The sequence below is a fragment of the Phoenix dactylifera genome, chromosome 9 (assembly GCF_009389715.1).
Source record: "Phoenix dactylifera cultivar Barhee BC4 chromosome 9, palm_55x_up_171113_PBpolish2nd_filt_p, whole genome shotgun sequence".
NCBI classification, from domain to species: domain Eukaryota; kingdom Viridiplantae; phylum Streptophyta; class Magnoliopsida; order Arecales; family Arecaceae; genus Phoenix; species Phoenix dactylifera.
The window spans coordinates 17,418,245-17,442,771 of record NC_052400.1 but is presented as its reverse complement, the minus strand read 5'-3'; the positions used below and the strand labels follow the sequence as shown (position 1 = coordinate 17,442,771).

General features: G+C 37.5%; 2 protein-coding genes across 2 annotated transcripts; both read left to right on the top strand.

Annotated features, from left to right (window-relative positions):
• Positions 1-1,197: 1,197 nt before the first annotated feature.
• Positions 1,198-11,826, top strand: LOC103712782. Its single transcript, XM_039130271.1, has 9 exons — positions 1,198-1,299; positions 3,443-3,570; positions 6,029-6,101; positions 7,561-7,643; positions 8,196-8,234; positions 10,142-10,212; positions 10,309-10,423; positions 10,523-10,649; positions 11,604-11,826. The coding sequence occupies exons 1-8, from the start codon at positions 1,251-1,253 to the stop codon at positions 10,589-10,591; spliced, it is 627 nt and encodes a 208-aa protein (XP_038986199.1). The 5' UTR covers positions 1,198-1,250; the 3' UTR covers positions 10,592-10,649; positions 11,604-11,826.
• Positions 11,827-13,914: 2,088 nt separating this feature from the next.
• Positions 13,915-23,063, top strand: LOC103712847 (kinesin-like protein KIN-13B). Its single transcript, XM_008799561.4, has 13 exons — positions 13,915-14,295; positions 14,399-14,593; positions 14,929-15,123; positions 15,439-15,546; positions 16,118-16,195; positions 16,283-16,364; positions 19,262-19,421; positions 19,518-19,820; positions 19,939-20,157; positions 20,244-20,359; positions 20,859-21,142; positions 21,227-21,292; positions 22,455-23,063. Exons 1-13 carry the CDS (start codon positions 14,098-14,100, stop codon positions 22,632-22,634), a joined length of 2,184 nt encoding a protein of 727 aa, XP_008797783.3. The 5' UTR covers positions 13,915-14,097; the 3' UTR covers positions 22,635-23,063.
• Positions 23,064-24,527: the final 1,464 nt, after the last annotated feature.

Below are 24,527 nucleotides of genomic sequence, written 5' to 3'. Positions count from 1 at the left end.
AGAGGGGGGAAGGGCAAGCCCACCCCGCGTAGCAGCCCCACACTGGGCCCCCACCCCGCCAGGAGCATGTTCGATGCGGGCAGAATGACCGTTTGGTATAGACCCAGCTCACCAGACCCCAGCCATATTTTACTCATACCCTCTCCACCCGTGGCCCCGGCTCAGTTACCCCACTGGGCCCTGGCACGAGTACCCCGTGTGAGTACGTCACACCTGGCACCACCCAGGCTACCAGCCGACCAGTAGCACTTCCAAACCCCGTGTCCAGGCGCGGGGCATCCGGTCCCAGATTTAATCGACGCCCGTGCGTTTCGAACCTGGAACCACTTGGTTAGAAGCAAACGCCCCGTTCCAACTGGGCTACCACCTTGGTGGTAAATATATTATATTTTTAGACCACCAGATTTTGATCAAATATTTTTATAAATTTTTAAACTTCAAAAAATTAAATTCAATCCCTATTTATTACTATCCCAATCATTTCTTTTATCAAAAATCTCTACTAATTATCTAACTGCTTACATCACATAAATGGCTTAGATATATAAATTTGTGGTTGGCTAGTAAAGATATGGCATGCACTACTTATCACATATCTAACTTTCCCTCTCTACCCTAATTTTCTAGCTTTTTTTTTCTTTTTCTCTATTTGAAAAAAAGATTTTTTTTGGATTCAAAAACATTTCTTTCTCATCCGAAATATCCAATCGGTTTTCATAATTATCTCTCCTCATTATTCGCCCCTATCATTCTTCGGTATCATCCGTCAGTATTCTTTTACAGTATCATTCTTAGACATCGTTGTTTTCATCATCCTTTGATATCATTCTTCCCGTTGTAATGATTTGGTATTTCTCATGTTGATTTGGGATGATTTATTAAAAGATGGAGTCTTTAAACAACGAGGTACATTTTGCCGACGGTAGGATGCTTGGCCACGTGCAAGATACCATGTGAGATTGATAGATGCTTTCCTTATATTGGCTAGTTACACCTCTTGTTTCTCCACCTTAGGGTAAGAATTAAACTAATCATGGTATGTCCGTTAAAAATACAGGTACTTAAATATAGTCGGCTTTGCATTCAACGACTTTAGGTTTCGAGCAAGTAAGAGGTTCGAGTGGTGGGAAAAAAACCGGGCGAGGTCCGGTTCTCCGGGGGCCAAAGTGGGAACTTCGTCCCAAACCACGCACCTCGCCGTTCCACCAGTAGATTAAGATAGAAGTCTTGGGAAGAAAAGCGGTGGTAAAATGGCGAGCGCCCTCTTATCGCCTCCACGATATCTTCTTCATCGTCCCAGTAAGGGCGTATCCTCCTCGTCTTTTTTTTTTCTGATGATCCTATTGTTATCTTTTTCTTTCTTTTGTAATGAGTAGTACTGTGCGATCTGAACTTTTTTCCGGTAGAACAATTGAGTTGAGAGTAAGAGAGGCCGACTTCTAAATTTTTGGCTTTTGCTCATGGAACTCGTTGAATTGAAGTTTCTTTTGTCAGTTAATTTTAGCATAGTGGATTTGATGAAATTTTTTCACTTCATTCCGATGATTCCCACTTGAAGCTGCACAAAATTATGGCAATTTGCACTGGTATCCAAGAGCAAAGGAACAAATCTATCGTGCACAATGATCCATATTAAATGTTGTGGGTAGAACCAGTTTGAGAGTTAGAGAATAGGGAGGCTATGAGTCATAGCCTTCATCAAGATATCGACAAATATGGCTTAGCTGAGTCTTTTCTCTGAACAAATGATGCGCATAATCTCAGTGCATTCGTGGAAGACTGGTCGTGGCTGCAATTAGATTTTCACATTCGTGTTGCCTAAAGTTTAGAATAGGAGATATTTTGGACCTCGAAAGCTTGGGAGTTTACGTGCCATGAACCAACTACTGGTATTGAACATGAATAGGAGTTCAGCTTCAAATAAATGAGAGCCTGTTGAGTAGGTCCTCAACTTGTTTTCACTGATAACTGCATGATAAGAGAAAAAAATAGAACAAGTTGACTATCAGGTGATTCATTATTTTGTCTTTTTCAAGGCAATAGGTCATAGAACCAATATCTCTCATGCAAAGAGGTGGAGTGACGAATTTAATTTTCAGTGTATGTGAAAAGATTAATATGTAAAGAAGGTTCATGAATACCAAATCATATACTTGGTAGAATCAGCAGCATATTTGAAAATTCTAACAGACCAGATCTAGTAAGATGCTTCAGTCCATGAAAATCTTTAATTAAATCACACACCAAGGAGGAACTCGAAGTACACTTGTCCTTCAGGTAGAGACCTATGAACCCCTTATTTCAAGATTGTTTCATGCAGGACCGTAAGGTGCCTACTTATGCTATTGCACAATTTAGCTTTGCAGTTTGAATTTGAAATACTTAGCTTTCGGATGTTTGCATGTCATTGAGAATATTTAGGATCAAAGATGGATCTGGTATTTGGTCAGTGTCTAGCTCCAATATGATGAGCCAAGAACAGAAATCATGCAGCATGAATTTCTGGACTTTTGTTTAAAATTAGTTTTCTGTATCTTTCAAGCTTCACTTGTCTGAGGCAAAAATTGGTAATATCTTTCTGTACTTGGGGGTAATAAAGAAACTAGGTGGCCTACCTAATTTATGATTGCCGCTGTCCCAATTTTTAAAAAAATCATAAAGTACAAAGTGGTTAGCTAACTGCCCTAAGCAAGAGCTTTCCTTACACAAGTTTGACTTGCCTTCTTGCTCGCTTAGATCTGCCACTGCATGTCTGTGGCTAAATTGCCCATCGACAGAGCACATCATGCAGCTATCCATGAAAGCTGGCCTCAATTTAGCCAGCTGCATCGACTTTTCTTTCAGGAATTCTATGCTGGTGTTTAGAGCTTTCATGGGTTTGACAACCCTTGCTCCTGAACTGTACCAGCAGTTCCCTCATCTTGTTTCATGCATAAGTGGCGCTGACACTTTCTTCAAGGCTTAAGAACTCAATGTCAAAGCCCCATGAATGTCCAACCAGAAAATATACAAGCTAAAATCCTAGTGGCCTCCTGATTCTTGGTCTGACATCATCTATGATTGCATTAACAATCAAAAGCTTGGGAAAGTGTAAATTATGCCTCAGATTGCCAATAAACTGATATGATCTTGCTTGATTGAACATGTGGTTCTTGGCTGGATTCTGAGTTCAGGTTGACATTTGGATATTCAACTTGTCAACCTGTTTTGTGAACGTAATATTTTAGTGTAAAGAAAAATATATTAAATTAAAATAAGCTTTTTATCAGACACAAGAATGATCATTTGTAACCTTACAAAGTGACATGAGAAAATGACACTGTAAGGTTATAATATGCAGCAGTCTTCTGTTCTTATCTTTTTCTGAATACTTGAAGGGTGGTATTGCACATGCTTTTGTTGATGCTTTTTTTTCCCTTAAATATTTCTGTTTCCTATGCAGCTAGAGGAACAGTACCTTATGGACACAATATCCATAATTCATTGTGCAGAACAGATCCATGGACCAAAATCTTCATTACAAGGAAAAATGCCTCCAATCATGGAAGCTATGCTGCAATTGCATCAATGGTTTCTTTTCTTGATAATTTTACTTTATTTCATATTGTTTATCATCCTTATTTCTTTTCATACAGGTAGTCATCTTCTTAGTTCAATATAATTTATAAAGTTGACTCGCAATATAGGGTGTTGTGATTGATGGCTATGGTTTCTATATTATCTTTAACAAATCAGACGTTTACTTGAAGAAGTAAATTATATGAGCCATGTGGAAGATCAAGTTACAGACAATGTATCAGTACAATCTTAGAATTGTATAGCTGTTGCATGGTTATTTCCTTGTGATCTCTACTCATACATTGTTCCCTTCTCTATTCATCATTGAAGAATTTTGAACCATGGAATCTCAATAGTTATCTTCATATTTTTTTCAATTTACTAAAGGAATTATTCTCTCCTCTGATGCACCATTGCTTTGGGAATCCTCCTCACGAAGTAGACCACTGCTAATGTGGTTCCAGTCTCTTTAATAACCAGATTCTGTGAATTATATATGGTTTTTACTACTTCACCAACACAAGCTTCTTTCCAATTAATATGGGAGCAGCCACTGAGATCAAACAGAAAAAAGAAAAGGAGAAAGGAGGGGTGGTTATTATGGACAGCAATTTAGGATGATAACTTTGTCAGCTCCCCAGCATTAAAAAAATAAAATCAGGTTCCTTATGAATTGGTTTCAGATCTGGTTTATAAAAATGTAATTACAAGACATCTCATTATATGCTGTCATATATGTCATATTTGTTAATGACATAACACGCATGATATGATCAGATTTTATGTCAGATGGACTTGGATTTTGATTGGAGCAGATTTAGGACTCTCTCGTCAGGACCAGACTCCGAATTCAGCTACATTAGCTTCATTACTGTATTTAATTTAGATCCCACATCCTTACACTCATGTTTTAATGGCATAGTGGCTAGAAAAAGATCAGATTGTATGTTGCACCTGGATTTGGATTTGGAGCATATTCAGAACTTTCTTGTTGGGACCAGAATCTGGATTCAGCTACATCTGGATCATATTACATTTCATTTCATATCTCCACAGCCTTATTGGTAAAAAAATTGGGTACCCATATATCATCCAACTCAGATCTGACTCAAAACCATTTGTACATGTTACCAGTACCATCTCACCAAAACTTACGTGTGCTTTGGGCAAACAGTTCCTTTGAAGGACCAGTCTTAACTATTTTAGTTCCAGCTGTAACAGTCCTCTCATTTCTTCTTTTTTTTGCCTTTTCAATTTGCCCAGAATAATAATGGAGGCTAACAAGGCATATATTATTTGTTACATAAGTAAGATCTTGGATAAATTTTAGATATCTCACATTGTTGAAAATTGACGCTAGATGCAAAGTTTGAGATTTATGAATGGGATGAAACTTTGTTAGGTATAATGTAGCAGGTCATAAGAATAGTGGCAGAAATGATAGTAGTGCCGTAACTAACATGATCAAGCCATAATCAATTCTTCAGGCTCAGTTTTATGAAATGATTCTTTGCCGTTCTTGCTAAGGGATGCATCCAACATCACTATTGGCTTTCCCAAATCCTTTCACTTCTTTCCATGTTATGATTTTGTCATCTTTTTCTTGACATCCATAAACAGCTCTAGGTTGCTCCACTTACCTGGCCTTGTTTTTTTGTTAGACATGATCATATCATCTTAGTTAACTTCCATCTGCTTTATGCTCTATAGGTGCAAGTCTTATTTTAACAAAATAATTAGCATCCATTAGTCCAATATTTTAACCCATACAAAACTGCAGGCCTTATAATTGTGATATTAATTTTTCTTTCAAGATTCAAAATGCGTTAGGCAGTTGCACCACTTCCAAGGACCTTTTCATTTCATTTACCTTGCAATAATTTTGTGAGATATGCTTTAATATCTAATTGTTCTACATCTTTCTATCAATAGCTTGTTTTTTTCCTTTTAATATAGAACTAATCAAAATGACAACACTAATGTACAGTTTTGCTATAAATGTTCCAATAGGCTTCATTTTCATTTGGTATTCACTAAAATTCATTTGATATTCTTTCATTTAGTTTCGAAGAGTCTTGAACTGTTATCCTCCAAAGTATTTTCATATTTTCTGTTTTCACTTCAGTCATAGTCACTTTTGTCTGTCAAATATCATATCATCTTCAAACAACTTCATAAAGAAAAAAAAAAAATCTTCCTCTCAATCAACATCAGATGGTTATAGAATTTGAGGGTCCCCTCCCGATTTAACCCCCCCCCCCCCCCCAAAAAAAAAACAAAAAAAAAAAAAAAAAATCATGCTTTCATATCTATAAGCATGATTTTAAAATAAACATTAGGTGGTTTTAAAGTTGAGGCATGGTAGTTGGAGCTTGCTGATAGCAAGGTTTCACAAGCTAAATAGCTTTTAATTATTTTCAGTTTAGTTGAAGTCTTCAATTGGTGGATGATTTCTTTGCTTGTTTGATAGGTTGGAAGAAAGGCCAAGAAAAAGGAAGTTGTAGTCCCTGACCCAGACTATCGGATACCAGTTGTCTTACTTGGTGAGTTTTGAGTCAGTAAGCAGATTATATCAACATAATGCGTTGGTTATTTTAGTTGATCTGAAGCCTCATTATGCATGCTTCCTTTCGCATATTATCAGTAGAAAAAAAAAATACATTGAGTTATCAAGGAGGAAGCTTGCTCCTATTTGAGACAGCTGAATACAGAGTGCTTTTGTTTTATCAAATGATTTTGAAAGTCTGCTTATTAGTAGACTGAGCTTTGGTTACAATTAATCTTAAAATGCCTTACAGGGGTATATTCTTTCACAATATTGCAATCCTAACTTCCACACCTTCTGGGAAGATAAGCAAGGTGGGGTATATACTTTCTTGGTCTGTGTGATCTCAGATTGAGCATCAATTACATATCTTAAGTTCAAAACAGCAATTAAATCTATTCTTTTGTTGATTTTGCTTAAAGCATCATACACTGGATAATTAGGTATGTTAGATATTATTGGACGGCCTATTAGCTATCATAGGAAACTACAATACTACATGTGTTGTTGTTCCTGCTTTTATCTCTTCAAACATGAGAATGCAACTTACATAATTTACCAATTATGCAGGGAGATATTAGTGGGCCCATAAAGTATGATAAAAAATTGCAGGCATCAACCATTAGAATTTAACTTACTAAATTCACCCATGTCAAGTGCTCTAAGTATGGAAGCCAGTATTTAACAAGCCCCAGCAAAGCATGGTTAATTTCTTATTGTTGTTTCTATTGCCTACTTTGGACCTGGGACTGCAGTTTATTTGCAAGTTGACATGTCCATAAAAGAGTTGGCATTTATTCTGTTATGAATATTTTCTCTTATTTCTCATGGGGTTAAGAAAGGATATGGATGCTCTATGGGGTCCTTCCCCTCCATTCCATTCAGGAGGAGAAAGAGAGAGAAAGAGGGAGAGAGGATAAGGATATTCAGACTGAAAAATCCATTCCCTTGATAATTCTTGATCTTGATGAACTGAGGCATTTCATAGAATCCAAATAGGAAGAGAGCTTCTCAATATCAGAAAACAAAAGCTTGAAGGAAGGTCATTCCTATGGTTTATAAATCCACTATTGTTTAACAAAATGAAAAGGAATATAATTTTGTTTATGCATCTTGGTGAAATAGCTTCAAGAAAGAGTATCCTTCATGAAATCAACTCTGCTATCAGGTAACATTCAAATTAGGAATTAGTTTAAACCTCGATAATAAGGCAAACCCCACTATCAGGAAACAATTTAAGATTATGGATCGGTTTTAGCGTTAAGAGATGGAAAGATGGCTCATAAACTTGACTCTTGTTAGAGAGGAGTTGTAACAGGATTCATTTGCAGATACTTTTTATAGCATGTTTTGCTTATATTCTCAATATGCTGCTGGAAGTATTCTTTTAACAAATTTCAATTCATATGAGGCTATTAGGATTTTCTTGCTGCTGATTATAACTGTTAAACAAACAGGGATAGCAGGTGGATTTGCGTACCAAAACAATCTACTACCAGCTGCTCCAATAGGTCTGCTTGGGTTATTACTACTGATCCAGGTAAATGTGCAAGTATGGAATTGTGCTTTCTGCCTGCCTCTTTGTTGTCCGGACCTTTGTGGGAGAAGCTCACAATGTTGTGCATTTACTCTGTAAAAATAATCTGCAACCTGGTCTCTGGGATGTTAACTAGGCTCTTGGATCGATGACTTCCTATACTGCCATACCTGCAAATTATAATTGAAAATATAGACTTCTTGTAAGTTTTATCCTTTTTATTTTTTCTGTTAAGTTGGAAATATGTGATTGTAGCCAAAATCCTGCATTTCTTGATTTAATATCACTGGTAGACATATTAGTGCTAGCTGCTTTTTGAATTAGTTATCATTCTTCCAATTCTGTAGGCATATATATGTCATAAGAAACTGCAGTTCAGGGTCAAGCCAAATGCATCTATTTCCCTTTGATTAGAGAATTAAAAAAAAATCATCTTCAGAACCTTTCCCCTAAGGCTTTTATGAACACAAGACCTTGTCTAGGCTTTAGTTTTTTGACTTCTATTGATGTTATGTTCTTGTTGAACCAGCTAATGCATTTATTTACTCCTTTCAGACTACTAGAGTGAGGTTCGTCTTTGATGAAGAGGCCCTGGTTTGTTCACTCTACCCTTGTTTGGATTTAATGTTTTACAACAAAGAGCACAATTATGCAATTTAACGTGTGCAAGTATTTCATCATAGATTTGCTTTCATAGTTATATAGGGGTAGCCTGAAATGATGCTGACTTAGCTTTTGACATATTGAGTTGCAGTTTATGTTGGGAAAGGTTTAGCTTGATCATCACCTTTTTCTGTTCACAGATTTATTTTCCATTCTCCGAATTGCTAACAGGAGTTCATATTTTATGTCAAGTTTCAAGCAGATGTGTATCACATAAGTAATGTTGGTTGCTCACATTCCTTGTATGATCATATCTGAAATCTTTCATGTTGTAAGGGAACTGCCAAAGCAAAACTACTCAGAGGGAGTCACCATGATTTTCCAATAGCAGAAGCCTGTTTCAACTTTCAAGTCACTAGTCGGCAACAAAGCATGAAACAGTTCTTGCTATAATCATACATTTTCCTCTCAAATTATACAGATTTATATAATTTTGATATAAATGGCTAAGCATTCCTGTTAATTTCTGTCACAAACTATATGATTGTGGTTCAGTGTTAGTATCGGTTGAGGCAAAGATTTAGCTAATTCAACATGGCTATTGAGATCATCTTCGTCTTTAACCAGCTGCACGTATGCTCCAGTATTTGCATTAATGGATCATATTATTATTCACCGGCAATGAGCTTTATAAACTTAGCTTGGTGAGTTTACAAGAATATGTGTGTCTTTGATGTCTGTGGCTGGAAAATATACTTGCCAGTCAAAGTAGGAAAAACTTCAGAAGGATTGTATGAATAAAATACTTGAATTGGTTGCTAATAGCCTAACTCTATTAGTTTTAACCCCCCAAACTGCTGCCTCCCCACCCCTCCTCCAAAAAGAAAAAACATCTTCTGTTAATCAAGAAGCTTTGTTAATCCTAATTCCTAGAGGTTATACTCTAATAAGAATTTTGACATCTGTGCTTTTTTAGCAGAAAGTCTGAGAAATTTAGGTGACCAGGTCCACAACTTTTTAGTATACGAACGAATCGGTTGTATGAATGGTATGCTTTGCTAGCTCCTAGAGTTCGCATAATAGTGAAATTTCCCTAGCATCCTCATAACCTTAGTTCAGTATTAAAACAGCAAGACCTGTTGTTGTGCCCGAGCTGGTTCATGTTGGTTGGAAGCTAAATATGGATTAGAAGGACTGGTTTGCATCTTACATTGCCTTTTATATCAATTCTCCAATATACACTGACAACAGAGAAAGAACATTAATTGCAGCTTTCACCCCACCTTAACGACCAAGGGATGAAATCTTTCTCCAAGCAGGGAGGCGTCACCCGAGGCCGATTCCAATGGATCACTATAGAATCTTCTGGAAGCAAGCTACGCTACATTCTAGCTAGCTTGTGCAATCTTAGAGAAATTCCTTTGCGCTTAGCTTAGTAAGCTAAGCAAGCCTGGTTCTCCAAGCACTATGGTAGGATGTGGATCGATCATGACAAGAATGGACTTCTCCGTAATATAATGGTTTAGAAGAGTTACGGTTCAGTTCCCCGCTGGGCTTTTTCCCTTCTCGACTAGACGAAGGAGATATGGTAGCATTCAGCCTCTAACTTATAGGGACCATCAATACACAAAAACTTTCTAGCACACTTGGATTTTGATCTGTCATTCCAAATGCATTTTGACTATGTTGAAGGAGAAGAAGCATATGTAATTGATTGTTTGGACTCATTATCTGGAGCTTACGGAACTTGTTTTTGACAAATGTGATGGAAAAATTGTATATTTATCTTCAAAGAGTAATTTCGTTAAATTCTCTATTTGTACAGCTACCAGTCATGAACATACTTTATTTTTCTTAAATCACCTCTTTTAATTGTTTAGATGGATATTTGATTCCAGGAGGTAAAAACTGGGGATCAACTTCAGGAGTCAGGGGAAAATGTTTTTGTTGGTGGCAAGAACCGCTGGAAGTGAGTGCACTGTTCCACTCCAATCTTTCTTTTTATCCTTTTTTTTTTTCAATGAGTGATGGTTTAAATTCGTATCTCTAATATTTTTTTTCATAGGTATTCAACATTTATCAACTGGGAGCTTTGGTGGCCGCAGTTTCCTGTCTTGGTGTATTTTAAAGAGACACAGACAAAACCTGAAGGACAAGTTCACTTTTTTCCAGTACTTTTTGTGAGTACCTTGATCCGATAAGTAAGAGGAATGCATTTCTTCTCCTTTTCTTAAGTTTTCCACCATGCTGACCGTTATCGCTTTATTTTGCTTCCTTAGAATGGAAAGCAGCTTTATGATGTCATGTTGGAGCGTGCAGGCCCAACAGTAACTAGTGCACCCAAATAATCTGCAAGGTCTAGTTCTGGTGTCTTGATCCATCGGTTCAAGTAACTAGCAAGGCCAAGTAAGCTTCGCAGTACACTTTGATTTATTTGTCACAATCATATGCAAGAGTGCCCTTTGGATGGGCTCGATTTTGGGTTTCAAATTGTTGGACTTTGTAAATTTGAAGCTTAATTAAGCCTGGTCTTGGTGGAAGCCAATAAGCTGGAAATATTAACAAGATAACATTCGTTTACCAACCCTTGCTGAAATAACCGTACCTCTTAACAACAACCACTGCTAGAACAGTTTGGATTGATTTTACTCATCCATTTCTAGTTCATTGTAAGTAAGGGCGGTGTCAACTGCCTTTTCTTTTTCTTTTTTCCCCATTTTTTTGTCAAATCTTTTATCACATTACCCAACATTTTTTTTAAACTTTTCTTGCCTTCAGCTTTCCTGAGCCCTAGGATATATTAAAGCTGCTCTTTTGTCAACGTCTTCAATTCCTGCTACACATCCACCATGTGATCTATAATTGGTGCAGAGCCTACCCTCAAGTTTACTTGGAATATTGCTAGCTATGTCAATTCAGTGGAGGTGATCTTAGGGATTGGTTGTATAAGAGCTGCACTTCTATTAACATGCAATGTCTTAGGGATTGAAACTTAGTGCAGCTTTACACCTGGTACTTTGTTTGGCTGTAATTTTTCTTTTAGTCCTTGCACAGCTGGCACTTCATGTCTGGTCCCTTTACACAGTTGGCCCCTTTTTTGAACAATTATGCCTGCCATTATGTCAATGTCTGCCTTATTCTTAAGCATTGTCTAGAGAAAGGCTGACAGAAGGAGAGTGAAGTTATGGATTCCCTAAGACATAAAATGGTTTGCTTGGGAACATATTGGAAGGTCCATCAGGCTATTCAGCACAATGAGAATTCTGGTCTTGCATGTTTGGCTAATGTATGACTATTATGATTCTAATCTGCATTTATGCCTTTTAATGCTGGCTAACCTTACATTTTATCCTTCGGCAGCTTGCTAGACAACCAACATACTATCACATGCCGATCCCTCATCTCCGCATCTATGGAGTATAAATGTGAATGCTGTAAATGTGATGTTTCTTAATCGGATGATGTGTAATTTTTTTTTGTTGTAAATTACTCTCATTCTGGGGATGTTTTGGATTAATTTAGATTATCTTATGTAGCTTGATATTATTTTTATTTAAACACTATCAAGTTTTCCTGTAGACTAGCAGGGCATGCTGTCCTTGGTATCAGCAATTGGGTTGGATGATGCTAAATTCTCATCATTTGTGGCAACAATTAAACTAAATTAGGAACCTAGCATGGCCATGTTGCATCCATGATTACTGCTTTATTGTGTAGAGTACAAAATCGCTGATAATATCCATTGCCATGGGAATTTATAAGCTTTATTTTTTTTTAATCTAATTCCAACTATAGTTTAGTTCTGATTTAAAAAATCATTGGTTCGTACAATCTTCATGCAAATGCTTTCCAATTTCCTTTCTTGCTCCAACATTTTAGCTGCAAAATAACACTGGTTCTTAACATTAGCATTAGCTGCTGCAATGCTATATTTTAACATTCAGAGCAGATTTGGGTGAGCTCGTTGATGTTTATAACCTTTTATTGGCATCGTTGAAAGGAGTTCATTTCTTCTCCACAGCATAGACTTCCTGGAGAGGAAAAGAGGAATGCTGATTGGTTGGCTAATAAAGCCATTGATTCCAGAGAGAAGCTGTCTTTGGAGGTGGGCGATTATACTACCTGGCTCAAAGATTTCCCATGTGCTAACTCTTTAGATGTTGCTTGGTTAAAGAAATAAGATTTTTCCTTCTCAACCAAAAAAAAAGAATAAAAGCATTAGCTGCCAGATAGTTTGGATGAAAATATACCGACAGTGTTATTATCAATTAATGATTTGGATTGCCATACTTTTTTATTATAATATTTACCTAGTAATAAATATTATTTTACAATCTTCTGTTCATAATAAATATTCTTATACAATTTTTATATTTCTATAGCAATATTATATAAAAATAATATAACAAATTATATTAATATTATGTTATATATCACTATACAAAATCTAATAGTATATTACAATATGATATGTATACCTATTAACGTAGTAAAGTACTATATTAGATAACAATATTTTAGTAATATTAAGTATAAATTAATATTATATAATGTGTTATATGATGATGAATTCTATGATAATGAGAAATAGAAATTAATCATTTGTCTGCTCGTTTTCCTCTTTTTAATTCCCAATGAACAACATGATCCGATCAAGCACATTGCTTATTTCGAGACAATATATGGAGACATGACTCATAATGCTTACCACACCAGCTCGTAAGTTAAGTACATAATGAGCCTTGTCTATAAAGCTTTTACTATAATATGTTTTATTTGTATTATATTTATTAAATAATATAATATAATACAATACCTCAATATTTATATTATAATATATAGTATTACTTATTTATTTTGATATTATATTGAAAATAGTAATTTTACTAATATGCAATATGCTATAGTAGTATATTATTGTTTACTATTGATATTGTATTTAAACTACTAATATTATCATATGAAATATACCCAAGGATAATTTATAATTTCAAATAAATAATAATTTATACTAATTTTCTATTAGTTTTAAAGGTTTTGATAAAGGTTGTGCTAAGGCTCATTTTCGATGATGAAATAAAATCTGAATCAATCTGGATTACCTTTTCATGTACCCACTCTTTCTTATACTTATATCAAAGTCCACTCAAAATATTCGAACGGACCAGATTGAGCAACCCATCCTTGGCTTGTCTCCGAACCTGGTGGTCCCCGCCACGAGAAAAACCAACGGTCCACGTCCCCTCTCAGAAAGGAGCCGCCCCATCCATCCGTACGTTCGTTTTGTTGCACCCACCTTCCCAACTGGAGATGATATCCAACACCCGACCGGCTTCCCCTCCACGCCCGTCGCTCCCCTTACCCTTTCCATCCACGTGTCACTCTCCCATTCGTTTCTTTTTGCTCGTTCGGAGAGCTGTCCCCCGGCCTTCCATTTCAAACTTTTGAAATCCAAATCCCCCCACATTATTAAATTATTACACTAATATACTCTCCATGTGATCGCCGGTAAATGCGTCCGCAGTTCCTTCTGGTGTTGCCACGGTAGCCTGTTCACTTGTATGGCGTTTATAGAAACCTGCCTGCGAAGTGCGAACGCGGTAGTCCGCGATGGGAAACCCTGATGGCCCTTTAGATATTGCCGTCGCTGCTGCTTATCTTCCTTGGCGGTCTTACTAATAAATTCCCACCCCAGCGACCATCTCTCTTCTCTTCCTGTTCCCCCTCTTCGCCGGCTACCTCTCTGGGATCCATCGGAAGAGGGGGAGGAGCAGGAGATCAAAGAAGATTCTTCTGATCGTTTCTTTTTGAGTGAAAAAGAGAGGGAGAGAGAGAGAGGGAGAGGGGAAGAAGAATGAACGGTGCTGCGGCGGTGGTTGGAGGGAGGCAGATGCAGCGACCTGGCCGCCACCGCCAGCGGCAGTACTCGTCCGATAACTTCTTCCTCGACTCCGTCGCCACTGGAGCCGGCGGTGGAGGCGCCGGCAACAAGTGGCTCCAGTCCGCCGGCCTTCATCATCTCCAGTCCTCCAGCCTCACTTCAGCCCAGCAGGTAACCGGATCACCCTTTACCCATCGCGATCTAGTAGAAACAGGTGATTTCGGATCGTTTTCTTTCTATAGATTGAATCTTTTTGGCGTTGCTGGTGGGGTAGGTGGAATACTCTAGGATGCTACGGAGCATGCGGAAGGGCATGAGCGGGGACTCCTTGCTCTCCTCGGAGCCGTCGACGCCGCCGTTGAGCTCGCGGTCTTCCAGCCAGTGGAAGAATGGGGATGTTGTGTCGCCGAGCGAGCTCAGTCCTGGGATCTTGGATATCCACTCCTTCGACACCGAGCTTCTCCCAGAAGTAAGAAAGTTCCCCTCGTCTTCTTTTCTTGCACTGAAAGATCCTCGTTAATGTGATTCCAAGAATCATGGTTCTTGATGGTCCAAGCAGCATCCAGAAGAGTTAAAAGATTTCTTGATTCGTATAATTTCTAATTTTGTCATCGAATGATATAAAAGTATGCTATTGTATAACTTATGAATATTTAGGGTTCAGTAGTCGGTAGTTTTGGATTTCAGTTCACATCCAGGTTCAGCATTATCCAATAGGAGGTGATCTTTGGCTCATGGAATTTTCATTTTGTAATAAATTTTTTAGCATCTCTTCTTCTTATTATTATTTTTTTGGTTTGGCAGATGCCAGTTCCTGGGTTGTATGAAAGTGCTGCACCATTTGGCTATGCTCAAGGCAGAAGTTTGGATGATTTGGAACCGAGCTTTTCTGCAAGCAAACAGATGAACAACAATCGGGTTGTACCAGAAAGCAATTTCTTGAAAAGTTTTTCAGCTGATAAAGAAAAATCAGGTTCTGTAGCGAAGATCAAAGTAGTGGTATGGCTTCCAACCATATGACACTCCTCAGTTACATTTTTCTTTATAGTGATATGATCTTGATGCCCTGATATTTCTAAGTTTTATAATTCAGCAGATTAGTCCACCATAATTATGGTTTCTTACGTGGAGTCTTTGTGAGAATTTGGATTTTTAATTGAACTTTGCAACAATGGGTTTTATATTTTTTTTCTTAGTGAAAAAGGTGCTTCTATGGATGCATGTGCTCCTATCAGCATATTTTTCAAATATTAACCACTAATATGGTTTTGTTATGCTTTGTCGTAAAGAATGCCTGTGGTGATCATAATGCAGGTGCGCAAAAGGCCACTGAACAAAAAGGAAATAGCAAAGAAAGAGGAAGACATCATCACAATCGAGCAAAATTTAAACTCTGTTACTGTTCATGAGACTAAACTGAAGGTAAGTTTCAAGTGGGTTATCTGTTTTTTTCATTATTCGCAGCACTTGTTTCTCATAATGTTCTGTAACAATTCCTTTTCTAGCTCTAGAACCTTTGGGTCCTATATCCATCTTCTTTTGACCCCTTTGCAAAAAATATCTTGGATACTCAAGTAATTTAAAACATGTCTCATAATTAGTTTATGCTCCCAATTTATAGTCAATATACACTCACCCACCTCATTTTCTCTGCTTAAAGAATATTTACATTCTTCTCGCCAGGCTATGCAAGTACTATGACTATAAGCACAGGTACTTCCCTCTAGATCGTGAAATTGTGGGTTTCCTAAACAGCAACAACTTATCTACAAATACAAAAAAGCAAGATATCTTGCATCCTGGGCGAATTCTTAACTGCAAGTGAAGATGAATCCCATCAAATGCCTCACTTATGTCTTCTTTTGTTACATAATCTTTGCTATGTAGAGATCATACAGAGTTTCATTAAATGGTTTTTTATCCATGAGTTTTGCATAACTGCATTATCAAATGGTGGTATGCTTGCCAGCCTCATATATTATATCATTTTCAGGTTGACCTCACAGAGTATGTTGAGAAGCATGAGTTTGTGTTTGATGCGGTGCTGGATGAGGATGTTTCAAATGATGAAGTGAGTGCAAGATAGAAATGCAAGATGTGCACAGTAGTTTCAAAATAACGATCTCTCTAACAATTTTGATATTTCTATGTTTGCTAGGTATATCGTGAAACTGTGGAGCCAATTGTCCCTGCTATCTTTCAGCGTACAAAGGCAACATGTTTTGCCTATGGGCAAACAGGCAAGTGTTTCAGTGTGTGTGTGCGAGAGATAGAATGGAAACTTTATAACAAGCACTGTGTTATGCTTTAGTATTTTTAGATTTTGTAGTTTATATACGATGAAACAGAAGTTCTCTATTGCTTTTATCATTTAGTACCTGCTAGATTTATAGACAATTTATAGTCAAGAGTAGCTCAAAAATCTTCTGTTTGGGATTGTGCAAACAAGATCATCCAGCTATTGTTACTTAAAAAGCTTCTCTTCAGTAGGTTTGCTTAAAGTTTAGTATATGTGGTATCGGCTTCCTACGCCTTTTTGCTCCAAATTAAGAAAACATCCTGTACAATTTTTAAAATGCCAATATATTCAGTCCAGTGAGTTGGATTTGAAATTGTCACTAAAGTCAACTTGTCGCCTAGGCATTAGTGTGGTACTAGGCAACACCTGTTTTCTGCTTACTGCATTACTTTGGGCATTTATGGTATTTTGTTTAGGTCCATGCTAAAAATTGAACAAAATCAGTGATGCTGAGGGCACACATTAGTTTTAACAGTGACACCATATCCAGTGATTTAAAGGTTGACTTTCACATTAGCTGGTATCTAGAGCATCAAGGGATGCATCTAATTTTAGTTTAGTTGTTCAAGTAGTTTGATTCCACACAGAATATAAGGATGACCAATAGCCTTTCTCCATTGGTTTATATGCTTCAATGGTTGGTAAAGTATTATTAACTTTAATGACTATCCCTACTTTTCTCTTGCCATAAATACACGGTCTTATTGGTTAGTATGACAGCCCATTGCTTTGAATATATCTACATGCTGGTCAACCAGATGTTGCTCGCATTGGTTGGTATATCATCCCACCAATGCTATCATCATAGTTTGTGTAGTATTAATATACTTGCCCTTGGTAGTTATGATGTACAGTGTCTATCATTCTGAAAGATGTGCTCTGAAGCCCTTGTTTCCTATCATGAATGTCTTAATGGTTGGGCAAATTATTTAAAGACTCATGCATAATCAGATTAAGACCAAGAAGAAAAGTCTTGCCTTATCGTTCTTTTCTATTCTATCTGCAGTTTCTTTTAAGAATAAACTAATTCATTAACTGCTTCTTATATGAAAGCTGGCATTATTTTTATGATGTGCTTGTTTCCATATTTTAACAGTGTCTAAACTTGAGTTCTGTTGTTGATTTTGAAGGAAGCCTGCACGCAGGAAGAACAATTTTTGGATGTTGAAATTATCATTAGATTATATTCAGCGATAGTTGTTACTTAAATACATCTTAAATGGCCCTTCTGTAAGGAGGAGTGAGTGGAGGGATTAAAGTAGCCTTAATTTCCCTGATCACTTACACCAAACTTGACTTTTAGAGCCTCCCCACTGCAACAAAGCAAGGCTAAAGTCAAGTCCAGCATTTTTTGCTGAATCTTAAGCTGCACCTCCGCACTTCAAAGTCATGCTGAAACATTCATCCAGAACTGCAGACTTCTGAATGAAGTGCAATTCTGGCCCTCCACTTATAATGAAACATGCATGCTCTTGAGGATTTTTATCCTTTTGTTTGTTTATATTACAATGTCTTGAAGGATATCTATTCAGGCCAACTTGAATTTGTTGAATTTTTAATGATTGAAAAGTCTAATTTCTTCTTAAATTAACTTAGATTAAATTTCTGTTCATTCCAGCCTTTGCTCCTCGAAAGTTTAAGTCAACACAGATTTTGAAATAAGCAGTTTATTTAGTAGTAAGCTACAAGAACAAGTTTACAGCAATAAAAAATAGAACATCCAAATTTTAAGTGAAAAATCCAAACTCATATTTGGCTTGCAAACTGCCTAAAGGAAATCAAAATTTCATGATTTTACCCTCAAATACAATTGAGATAGGGGTGCAATAAGGTCTGTTGGGTCCTGGTACCTCCTAACTTAGACTAGGACCTGGACCTGTTGGGGGTTTGAGCCTACATTTTAGCCCAGATCTTACACATCAAAGAAGTGGGTTGAGTCTGTGTCCGGATCTCAAGTGGGTACCACTATTTGGAAAGCTTAATCATCTTCATGCCCTCAAACCTGTTCACCAATGACATAGCTTTGAAGTGCCATGGATATGTGCAAGAAACATGAGGGATATAAGAGAAAAGTTCCCATTATATGCTGGGTAAACTGTGAAGTCTGGTTTGGGTTGGGTTCATAAAGAATTAAGCCCATATCCCAATGTAATTTATGATCAGGTTGTCTCGAGTCTGGATTTGATAAACTTTTAGTAGACATGAACCTGTACCCAAGAAGTAGCATGGTCTATCTTTGGACTCGTGACCCACAGGCCGATGGGTGCATACTATCTATGTTGGGTTCGGTCTTCATTCTTGGTGACAGTTCTAAGTTGAAATGAGTCTTTTCTTATGTATACGACAGGAAGATTTGTTTATAGATGGTTAGAAAAAGTCTTTCATTGCAGCAGGCAGCACTATTTTGACCACTCCCATCCTGTAAGGCTTCTACATGGAGAAAATAATCTTGGTTCCTTCAGCACTTCTAGATGAGTTGTGCATATACTGTTCCAGAAATAAATGCTTTCAGTTAATGTGCCCCAAGTTCCACATTAAGCAAGGCTTGACAGGACACCTTGTTCAGTAGAATAACCTCAACTAATCTGACCATAAACCTGAATTATTTCTTTTGCATTCAATAGATATGATTCTAGCTTTCATTTACATTGCTTATATTGTTTCATTTATTCTAGTAATTTTTTTTAAAGTTGTTAGGTAAGCTGGCTTTAATGTAGTTTATGTATAAATTACATTTATTTTATCTTATATTGTTTTCACTGAAATTTTGATTTGAATATTTAAGAGTGCATTTAGATATGTCTGGGTTGATTCGCTAATTCTCCTCCTGATTTTTAGGCAGTGGAAAGACATACACTATGCAACCTTTACCTCTTAAAGCATCTCAAGATATTCTGAGACTAATGCACCATACATATCGGAATCAAGGCTTTCAATTGTTTTTCAGTTTCTTTGAGATTTATGGAGGGAAGCTTTTTGATCTGCTAAATGATAGGAGGTTAGTCAGAATCTTTTTTGTTCTTTAAGAGTCTTCTTTTTTTCCCATTATTCCAGATTCTTTTAAATGATAAATTCCAAGCTTGACTTCTCTTAGGAAGCTTTGCATGAGAGAGGATGGTAAACAGCAAGTATGCATTGTTGGTTTGCAAGAGTTTAGAGTGTCAAATGTTGACACCATCAAGGAGCTTATTGAGAAAGGAAACGCAACTAGGAGTACGGGCACAACTGGTGCGAATGAGGAATCCTCTCGATCTCATGCCATACTTCAGCTTGCTATCAAGAAGTCAGTGGATGGTAGCGAATCAAAACCTGCTCGAGTAATTGGCAAGCTATCCTTCATCGACCTTGCTGGCAGTGAGCGTGGTGCAGATACTACTGATAATGATAAGCAGACAAGGTAGTTTTTTTCTATTTTTCAATTTGACGTGGCAGCATATTTTAGTTTTGTTGTTATTTAAAAAGCAAAGAATGTAGTCTGAGCTGTCTTAAAACTGAAAATTTAATTTACAATGCAGAATAGAAGGTGCCGAGATCAACAAAAGTTTGCTTGCCTTGAAAGAGTGCATAAGAGCTCTTGATAATGACCAAACTCATATTCCTTTTAGAGGGAGTAAATTGACTGAAGTACTGAGGGATTCATTCATTGGAGACTCCCGCACTGTTATGATTTCATGCATTTCTCCAAATTCTGGTTCATGTGAACACACTCTGAACACATTGAGATATGCTGATAGGTGATATTATAATCTGTCTCTTCCGTGCGCAAGTATTACATTTCTTATATGTTTATTCAAACCTTCTAGGTTTTACTTTTATTCAGGGTGAAAAGCCTCTCAAAGGGGAGCAACAAGAAGGATATTTCAACAGCAACCAATTTAAGAGAATCAACTGCTGCACCCTTGTCTAATGCTCTATCCGCTTTCTCCAGCCCTGAGGGTAAGAATGTTGAGACCAAGGTCCGCCGTACCGGTGGTCGGCCGGACCAGTACGGTACCGGTCCGGTCCGGTACGTACCGGCTGGTACCGGTCCCGTACCGGCCGGTACGCGGTGGTTTCAAAAACCACAGCGCGCGGCGCTGTGGTTCTTAAAAAAAAAAAATCGTACCGGTGCGAACCGGCCAGTTCGCACCGGTACGAGGCCGGTACCGGCCGGTACGGGCTCCGAACCGGCCGGTACGGGCCCGAACCAGCCAGTACGCACCCGTACCGGCCAGTTCGGATAAAAAACCGGGAAATACCGGTTTTTATCCGTTCCGGTACCGGTCCACGGCCGGCCGGTACGTACCGGCCGGTACGGCATTCCATGGTTGAGACTGCTAATGAAGTCCAACCGGTACGTACCGGTCCGGCATTCCATGGTTGAGACTGCTAATGAAGTCCACAGATTTGGTTGGTCCAGACAAATTGAGAAAGAAACCTCTGTCTTACAATGCAGACCATGCACCCAGTGGTAGAGAAGAGAGGACTGTTGCGTCTTCATATGCTAGTTATTTCAGGGAGCAGACTAAGGGTTCCACAGCTGTAGAGGATTATGATTACTCTGAGGAGGCATATGAGCAAGACAAACCATCTTGGAAGAAAGGAAAGTCAGACGCATACTCTGCTTCACCTTTGGAGGATAGGGTGAGGAGAGTTGATTCATGCACGAAGTGGAAGAATGTGCCTGAGGTTGATGCCAGTGATTTGCATTCAGATGATGATCTGAATGCCCTTTTGAAGGTAGGAGCACTTTCAGAATTTATTAATGCTTCTATTCTGTCAGCTTTTCAACATTTGATATGTAAAACAATGGTATGATTCCAGGAAGAGGAGGATCTAGTGATGGCTCATAGGGGACAAGTCGAGGACACGATAAACATTATCAGGGAGGTATGCCCCATTGAATTGCTAATATTTGATGTTAAATTATATGCGAAATGATGATGATAATGATGACAATGATTATTAGTTTTTTTTTGTTGTTGTTGTTTTTGGGTTGGGGGGGGGGGGGGGGGGGGGTTGAGGAAAGCAAAGGAGTATTGCATCATGAATTGTCTCAGAAACTCCCAACTTAATTCTAATCACTCTCTATTCACAACTTCTTCAGACCTCGCCTGATTGAATAACCGTTAATAGCCTGTCTTTTATAACAGTTAGTAATTGCTAAAGCACTAAAGCAGCAGTGGCCCATGTAGCATGACCATCTTCTCTTGTTCAAATATCTCTTGTGCACTTCATTTTCTCCTTGGATAGTGATGCATCTGAATTTATCTTCATCGAAATTCAACCATGTTTCCCATGAAATCCATTTTGTTCTAACTTTCTTTTGATTGATTGGGTATAAAGTAATAAAAATTCCAAGCATAGGCATGACAAAGTTGATAACCAATTCCTTAGAACACAATCATTCCGGTAATGTTCTGACACCCAGAAACTATCACTGGATCATCTCTCTCTCTCTCTCTCTCTCTCTCTCTCTCTATATATATATATATATATATATAGATTTTAGCTATGAGAACATCTGGCCTCAACTCTGGGCTTTTGTTATGATAACTACCCAGATCTAAGGTTCTTCAGGCAAAGAGATATAGGTTGACTAGAAATTAGAATCAAGAAAGAACACGAAGACTGGGAGATTTATGTGGTTCATCTTATGTCTGTGGGCAAAGACAATTGAGGAAGCTCCGCTGAAGATGAAGGGAGAAAAGGAAAAGGAAAAAATCATCCAAAGTATATGGTTTCAAAACCGAGGTCACTTTCTTCAACACTTGATGTAGGATTTCTCCAAAAACCATAGTGGTTCATGTGTTTGAGCCTGAAAAGAGGACTGATCATCATATATATTATTGGTTGGCTCTGGGGTTTCAGCCCTTTGACAGGCTGTTGTCCCTGTAAAGGTCCCTGTACCAGTACATCAAAGAGAAAGCACAACATAAAACACGAGAGAATCTGAATGGTTCTAAATTAGACTCCCTGTTCATGCATCTCCTTCAATCCTTCCTAGCAATCTTTGATTATCCATTTGAATCTGTTATGTTTGTTTATCCAGGAGATGAAGTTGTTGGATGAAGCAGATCAACCTGGTAACCACCTAGATGAGTATGTCTCTAGATTGAATGCCATTCTCTCTCAAAAGGCAGCTGGAATTATAAAATTGCAGGCACGTTTAGCTCATTTTCAGAGGCGTTTGACTGAGCACAATGTTTTGGTTTCATCCCTTGGCCCATAAGCTTTAAACGATACCAGTGGTGGAACCTACAGAATTGCGTAAGGTTACATGATATGCTTGGTAATACCAAGAAGGACGAACTAGTGCTTTGTAGCACTGAATTGAGAGCCTGCTGTGAGATCATGATGGTGAGAAAACGTGCTATTTCTAATTTATACAGTTGCAAGTCAAAAGCTGTGGTGGTTGCATTTTCTTGATAATTGTGTATGCTGCAGCTTTTCCTTGGGTGAATCGGTAACTTTGGCAATTTATTGTTGCTGTTTTCTTTCTTTCTTTCTTTATTTCCTTCTTTGCCCCTGTTTATTTTTACTGTTGTGATATTTTGTAAAGCTCTTGGAGCTACAATGGTTATGTGATAAGAAAGCAGTACTATTTTGTATGGTACACTCTTATTTTAGAAATTTGTAGCAGTTTTGAGCCTTTCTGAAACTGTCTTCTTGTTTCAATTCCATTTTATTGTATTCACCCAACACCTGTGTTCGTGATCCTGTAAATTGGTTGTATACATATTAATTTAATAAAAACCTAATATCAGAAAACTCTGAGTGAAGGTCAACTTTTCTTGCCATCACAGTTCAATAAACATGCAGCTTCTAATCTTGATGTTGTGACTTGTGGTGCATTCTAGTTGTACAGGAACAGGTTACTATTATTATGAAACAGGGTTACTCTAAGCAGGAGATACTATTGCAACACTCACTTTCCAGATTGTATGAACTGGCAATCGTCCCAGAACAGCTGTGTGAATTATGAAGAGCCTCTGCGCAGCTTTTTTATTAACCTGAAGTAATTTAGATTCTATACTACCGCTTACATTAAACAGCCTAATATGCTTCTGTTTCCTTGTGACAACTCCATGGTCAATTGGGGCATGCCTTCATCACTAACTCTTTTAACACCATGGAACCATCTTCTTAGATCTCCAAGCGACACAAAAATCTTCCTCCAGGTTCAATAATGCTTTAATCTAATATTATGGATGATGTCCTCGGAATATATTTGTCTAGCTTTTGACTGGAAGTTTCTGAAAAAAAAAAGGATGCTATAATGGTCGGTAAAATTAAATCATAATGACATTATAACATAGATTTTCGGTTATGATGTTGTTTACGGAATGTATTTTTTTACAAAATAAGCTAGTATCATAAATTTTACTTCAACGACATAGAAGTTGAGAATGTTAAAATTGGCCATTATTCATGTCATAGAATGGTCAAAATAATGGTGCAATGCATACCTAACAGACGTTATGTAAATGCCTGCTATGCTTTCCGTAAAAAAAAACTTATGCAACTTTATCATGGTTAAGAGATTGTAATGGTCAGTGTTTTGTCTTGTTCGCACAAAGGGGGTGGCTGTCGGTTTAGGAGGCTTGTCAACTTTATCTTGACTAAATTAATGTTTTTCAGATTAAAAAAATCATAAAACAGCCACTCCTTTGGACCCATCATTAAGGTGGACTGAGCTACGGTAGCTAAAAAAGTTGCATGGCCATGGTACCTACTTTGTTAGTCGCTGCCTTCTGCAGGGAAGAGCAATAATGATGCCACTGCATTAAAAAGAAACCATTAGTATATCTGGTATTGGCACTGGAGTTCTAGGTAATTATGCTGTTGGAACTCAGGCTCTGCTGCTAACGTGGAGTAGAATATGACGGTTAAAAATTTCCATACGATAATTATTGGTGAGATAACTATTTTGTGGTTTATGTTTTTAAAAAAATAAAATTATAGAAACTGAGATAAAAAATATATTTTGTATTATTTTTATATTTTATTTTTAAAAATTATTTATATTATTTGAAAAAAAAAGAAGAAAGCAAGCAATCTTTGCCTCTAGTATTTATAAAAATAAGAAATCATCTTTTGACCACCCGCCACCGACATCTCTTCT

Bases quoted from the DNA above. Each gene is read 5' to 3' on its own strand.
- LOC103712782 (XM_039130271.1), top strand. From the start codon at position 1,251: ATGGCGAGCGCCCTCTTATCGCCTCCACGATATCTTCTTCATCGTCCC. The intron at 1,300-3,442 runs GTAAGGGCGTAT...TTTCCTATGCAG, and splicing joins ATATCTTCTTCATCGTCCCA to CTAGAGGAACAGTACCTTAT. The intron at 8,235-10,141 runs GTTTGTTCACTC...ATTTGATTCCAG, and splicing joins TCTTTGATGAAGAGGCCCTG to GAGGTAAAAACTGGGGATCA.
- LOC103712847 (XM_008799561.4), top strand. From the start codon at position 14,098: ATGAACGGTGCTGCGGCGGTGGTTGGAGGGAGGCAGATGCAGCGACCT. The intron at 15,547-16,117 runs GTAAGTTTCAAG...TATCATTTTCAG, and splicing joins TTCATGAGACTAAACTGAAG to GTTGACCTCACAGAGTATGT. The intron at 21,143-21,226 runs GTAGGAGCACTT...GTATGATTCCAG, and splicing joins ATCTGAATGCCCTTTTGAAG to GAAGAGGAGGATCTAGTGAT.